Source organism: Lissotriton helveticus, chromosome 7 (genome assembly GCF_964261635.1).
Source record: "Lissotriton helveticus chromosome 7, aLisHel1.1, whole genome shotgun sequence".
In the NCBI taxonomy this organism is placed as follows: domain Eukaryota; kingdom Metazoa; phylum Chordata; class Amphibia; order Caudata; family Salamandridae; genus Lissotriton; species Lissotriton helveticus.
The window spans coordinates 1,462,560,346-1,462,566,653 of NC_136068.1; the positions used below are offsets into that span (position 1 = coordinate 1,462,560,346).

The 6,308-nt window shown below is 40.7% G+C and overlaps 1 protein-coding gene across 1 annotated transcript in view; it reads right to left on the reverse strand.

The window, feature by feature from the left end:
• LOC144769537 (CD209 antigen-like protein A) overlaps window positions 1–5,460 on the reverse strand; it is an 89,716-nt gene extending 84,256 nt beyond the window's left edge. The window contains exon 1 of the mRNA XM_078653679.1: window positions 5,367–5,460. Within this exon, the coding sequence (XP_078509805.1) occupies window positions 5,367–5,460 (94 nt within the window). The remainder of the gene's footprint in view (window positions 1–5,366) is intronic.
• Window positions 5,461–6,308: the final 848 nt, after the last annotated feature.

The window sequence follows — 6,308 nt, forward strand, 5'->3', positions numbered from 1 at the left end:
GGTGACAGGGCCGGGGCCGTCCTCTGCCGTCCTCGAACGGCCTCAAACGGCCCTGTCTTTGCCCTGTCTTCGCCCGAGCTGCGTCCCGCGCTGCGGGAGGGAAATGTTGTTATGTAGGAGGTGCAAAGGGCGGGGGGCGGGCCAGCAGGGAGAGCGGACCGGAAGCTCTTCCTTGGTCTTGCAGGGACTTCTGGGAAATGAAGTCCCCGCACGCTCGCAGCCCCGGTGGTCCCTCGCGCCCCTTACCGCCTTGAAGTCTTGCTGCCGGTATCCTCGCCTCAGTCCTTCAAGATGGTGCCTCTACCAGCACCCACCGGCGAAGCGGCACCCGCGAAGCGGGTGCGGCGAGAGGTGGGCTTGGGAGACTGATGCGCTGCTTGACTGGTGCGTGAAACTGATGCCTTCCGCTTGGCTACAGAGTAGGTAGGTGTCCCACGAGGTGGAGGGAGAGGAACGCTTTTAGCTGACTTGGATGGGCGGGGGGCGGGCCAGCAGGGAGAGCGGACCGGAAGCTCTTCCTTGGTCTTGCAGGGACTTCTGGGAAATGAAGTCCCCGCACGCTCGCAGCCCCGGTGGTCCCTCGCGCCCCTTACCGCCTTGAAGTCTTGCTGCCGGTATCCTCGCCTCAGTCCTTCAAGATGGTGCCTCTACCAGCACCCACCGGCGAAGCGGCACCCGCGAAGCGGGTGCGGCGAGAGGTGGGCTCGGGAGGCTGGGAGACTGATGCGCTGCTTGACTGGTGCGTGAAACTGATGCCTTCCGCTTGGCTACAGAGTAGGTAGGTGTCCCACGAGGTGGAGGGAGAGGAACGCTTTTAGCTGACTTGGATGGGCGGGGGCGGGCCAGCAGGGAGAGCGGACCGGAAGCTCTTCCTTGGTCTTGCAGGGACTTCTGGGAAATGAAGTCCCCGCACGCTCGCAGCCCCGCTGGTCCCTCGCGCCCCTTACCGCCTTGAAGTCTTGCTGCCGGTATCCTCGCCTCAGTCCTTCAAGATGGTGCCTCTACCAGCACCCACCGGCGAAGCGGCACCCGCGAAGCGGGTGCGGCGAGAGGTGGGCTCGGGAGGCTGGGAGACTGATGCGCTGCTTGACTGGTGCGTGAAACTGATGCCTTCCGCTTGGCTACAGAGTAGGTAGGTGTCCCACGAGGTGGAGGGAGAGGAACGCTTTTAGCTGACTTGGATGGGCGGGGGGCGGGCCAGCAGGGAGAGCGGACCGGAAGCTCTTCCTTGGTCTTGCAGGGACTTCTGGGAAATGAAGTCCCCGCACGCTCGCAGCCCCGCTGGTCCCTCGCGCCCCTTACCGCCTTGAAGTCTTGCTGCCGGTATCCTCGCCTCAGTCCTTCAAGATGGTGCCTCTACCAGCACCCACCGGCGAAGCGGGTGCGGCGAGAGGTGGGCTCGGGAGGCTGGGAGACTGATGCGCTGCTTGACTGGTGCGTGAAACTGATGCCTTCCGCTTGGCTACAGAGTAGGTAGGTGTCCCCAGGACACAATATCAAAGGCAAAATGTGAAATGTCTTCATGTGATCGCAGCTTGATGTAATGTGCAGCCCTCTGTTTCTTCCTAGTTAGGTTCACATTATATAAATACCACGGATCACTGACATAATATCGACCTCACAAATATCGAGATACAAAAATATCGAGTCAAAAATATCGATTGACAAAATATCGACTCCCTATCTTCAAACAGGTAAGTACCAAAATATCGACTCCAAAATATCGACTTACAAAAATATAGACTGTCAAAATATCGATTTTTTTAAATGTCTTAAAATTAAGTTAAAACTAATATAGTAATAAATATATTTAATATAAACTTAGAAAAAATTATTTAAAAAATGTAATTTTAATAAATAATTTATATAATTAAAAAAATTATATCACCAAAAATAATACATATATATATATATATATATATATATATATATATATATAAAAACATATTATTAAATAAACATATATACCATTTTTAGCGTAGCATAGAAAATGGTTAAAATTTATTGTTACAACTAAAGTGAGTTCAACATTAGCAAAAGTGTTGGATAGCGTAGAGGTAAAATTTACTATTCCCACTCCAGTGGGTGCAACAGTAGGGAAAGCGCTGGATAGCGTAGGGGTTACAATTAATATTCCCACTCCAGGGATGTATGACGTTACAACGCATACTTTTACAACGCCTACCATTACAACAAAACTTTTACAACGCAAAAACCTTTACAACGCATACATTTAAATGTGCTGGACTTGTAAAGCTTTTACAAGTAAAAGATTTTACAACGCATATGCCTTTACAACGCATACCATTACAACGTAAGTATTGGTAAGTATATAATAATTTTTTGAATATAAATTAATTAAAAATATTATAATATAATTTAATTTTATTTAATTTTATTTAATAAATTTAATTTAAATGTAATTTTACTTTATTTTTACAAAGTACCCCTGTACCCCAAAAACCCAAAACTGACCCTGAACCCTAAAAATACCCCTTTACCCAAAAACTGAAAACTGACCCTGAACCCTAAAAATACCCCTTTACCCAAAAACTGAAAACTAACCCTGAACCCTAAAAATACCCCTTTACCCCAAAAAACTGAAAACTGACCCTGAACCCTAAAAATACCCCTTTACCTGAAAACTGACCCTGAACCCTAAAAATACCCCTTTACCCAAAAACTGAAAACTGACCCTGAACCCTAAAAATACCCCTTTACCCCAAAAACTGAAAACTGACCCTGAACCCTAAAAATACCCCTTTACCCCAAAAACTGAAAACTGACCCTGAACCCTAAAAATACCCCTTTACCCCAAAAACTGAAAACTGACCCTGAACCCTAAAAATATCCCTTTACCCAAAAACTGAAAACTGACCCTGAACCCTAAAAATACCCCTTTACCCAAAAACCCAAACATATAACATTTTAAAAATAATTATATACTTACCAATACTTACGTTGTAATGGTATGCGTTGTAAAGGTATCTGCGTTGTAAAAACATGCTTTGTAAATGTATGCGTTGGTAAAGTTTTGGCGTTGTAAAAGTTTCGTTGTAATGGTAGTGCATAGTAAAAGTTGCGTTGTAAACATTGCATACCCACTCCAGTGGGTGCAACAGTAGGGAAAGTGTTGGATAGCGTAGGGGTTAAAATTACTATTCCAACTTCAGAGAGTGCAATAGTAGGGAAAGTAAATACTTCACAAATAGATATAAATAACATAAATAGTAATACCAATTACAAATAATTAAAATATTTTACAAGTGTATACAATATATTAAATATTTATTTATAAATACAAAATATAATTATTTAATTATAAAAATTGCCTACTCATACTAATTAATTACCTATTAACAATAAATTTAAAAATTAATCAATTAATTTTAATTAAAAATTATATTTTAATTTATTTCCTATTAATAGTTAATTAACAATTAATTCAAAATAAATACCAATAAATTAAATGACATATTTAATTAATCAGAATTAAATTACTTCCCACCCTATTCCCCTATAAACCAACAACCCGCTACAGAAATTAAATTAATGAAATTAATATATTTATCAAGTAATCAATTAAAATTATTTACCAATTATATTTTAATTAATTACCAATTATTATTTAAGTAACAATTAATTCTAAATAATTAACAATGAATTAATTAACATATTTAATTAATTATAATTAAATTACTTCCCACCCTATTCCCCTATAAACCCACCACCCGCTACAGAAAATAATTTAATAAAATTAACATATTTATAAATTAATAAATTTTAATTAATTACCAATTATATTTTAATTAATACCCAATTATTAATTAATTACAAATTATTTCTAAATAAATATCAGTAAATAAATAAACTTAATTCCCACCCTATTCCCCTATAAACCCACAGCCCGCTTCAGAAAATAAATTACCAAAATTACAATATTTATCAATTAATAAATTATAATTAATTACCAATTATATTTTAATTAATTACCAATTAATAATTATTTAACAATTAATTCTAAATACATATCAATACATAAATTAACATATTTAATTAATTTTTATTAAATTACTTCCCACCCTATTCCCCTATAAACCCACAGCCCGCTTCAGAAAATAAATTACCAAAATTAAAATATTTATCAATTAATAAATTATAATTAATTACCAATTATATTTTAATTAATTACCAATTAATAATTATTTAACAATTAATTCTAAATAAATATCAATACATAAATTAACATATTTAATTAATTATAATTAAATTACTTCCCACCCTATTCCCCTATAAACCCACAACCCGCTACAGAATAATATTACACAAAAAATTAAAAATATTATTAACTTACCTTAAATTGGATATTTTTGTTGTCTATATTATGTCTAGTCGATATTATGTCCATTCTATATTTTTGATTCGATATTATGTCCATTCTATTCGATATAAATTTTTTCTAGTCGATATTTTTGTTGTCTATATTATGTCTAGTCGATATTTTGTCCATTCTATATTTTTTACTCGATATTCTGTCCAGTCGAAATAAAAAACTCGATATTATGACTGCCCACCAAATACCACTACATACATGTATCTGTCACTCGGACCCCCATGCCTATGGATTGTGGGCAAACTGGAAATGCAGATGTAGTAAGTTAATGTGGAATTGCAGATTCATTTTTCCTTCACATGGAGTAATTTTTCTTATTTGAAGAAATCTGGTCCCATAAATCGATAATAATGGAGATGTTTGGAGCTGTACGCAGTTTTTACCCTGTAGTCTTTAGCCCACACGGCATTACAGTACAAGTAAGTACCATGCAGGTAAATACTACACATGCCCAATCTGGGACTTTATCTCACCGTATGTTATCACACAGGTGAGTCATTTTCTGTTATACATGACATAAAGATTGCATAATAAACAAATTGAATTTAAGGATTAAGGGATGGGTAAGGATGAAGGGATGGCTAAGTTTAATGGAGAATAGAGATAACGCTTTTTAATTTATGCTTTTGTTTTGTGAATTTGTGCCTAGTTTTCTCAATCTGTGGACAGAATTGATTTGACCGCTTCCATTTCTGTCTTTGGCATATGTAAGAATATACAAAGACAGGTTCTATTTTTTGGGGGGTCCGACAGGGAATTGCCCTCCAGACCTTGAAGTTCGGAACAAGTCTACGTGACCATTCCTTCTTGTCCAACCAGACCATGAGTTTTCCTGTCTTATCGCTCATCTTGTATATTAGCCCCTGAACTGCTCTGCCCATGGCCCTCGCCTGGTCTGTCGCTAACGCCGTGTATTCCTATTGCTTAAGTTTAAGAAGATGGAGTCTGCCGGGTGTGACATCCGTTTCCAAACCTGCCTTCAGCCTCCCCACCTCCACCTCCAGCTCCACCAGCTCTTTGCGCTGTTCCTTCTTCTTCCCGAGATGAGAAAGAGGGCCTGACCCCATATCACTGTCTTGAATGCCTCCCAGAGCACCTGGGGGGACTCAACCGAGCCCTTATTCACATTAAAGTAATTCTCAATAGCTTTAAGAAGCTCCCGCCGGATATGGGGATCGCGCAGATACCAAGAATTGATGGGGGCTACACGACCCACCTGCTGGAAACCGAGCGTCAAATGGAGCCATATTGGCGAGTGATCTGAGATGCCTCTGGGAAGGTGTTTGATCTCCCGGATATGGGAAAGTTGGGAAGCAGGTAAAAGAAAATGGTCAATTCTGGATAGACTCCCGTAAGCCCCTGATTGGAAAGTATATTGAGAGGTGTCAGGATGAAAAGCCCTCCACCCATCCGCCAAACCCAAGGAATCTAAAAATTCAGGCAACCAGTAGTGCGAAAGGGGGAAATCACGCAGGGGGTGCCGGTACACATCTCCAGCGACCATCGAGTTAAAGTCCCCTCCCAGCACCAAGGGGCCTTGTGGGATTTCCAGCAACAGCGTACCCAGGTCCCTCAAAGTGGAGGCCTGAAGGCCAGGAGGCATATAAATTGAAAGGAAGGTGACAGGATGGTCCTCTCACATGCCCGAGACCCTTACATATCGCCCTCTCGTATCTGACCAGGTATCCTGCACTACAAGTGGTAAGGATTTTTTCATCAGTATGCCAACTCCCCTGGAGCCCGTGGTAAAGCGTACATGAGCCATCAAGACATAGCCCCCCATATGCAACGCTTTACATGTGTTGCTGACTAAAGGAGTTTCCTGCTGCAGGACAATGTCGGGTGCCTGGCGCTTAATGCAATGAAGAACCACGCTACGTTTGATCTTGTCCCCCAACCTATTGACATTCCAACT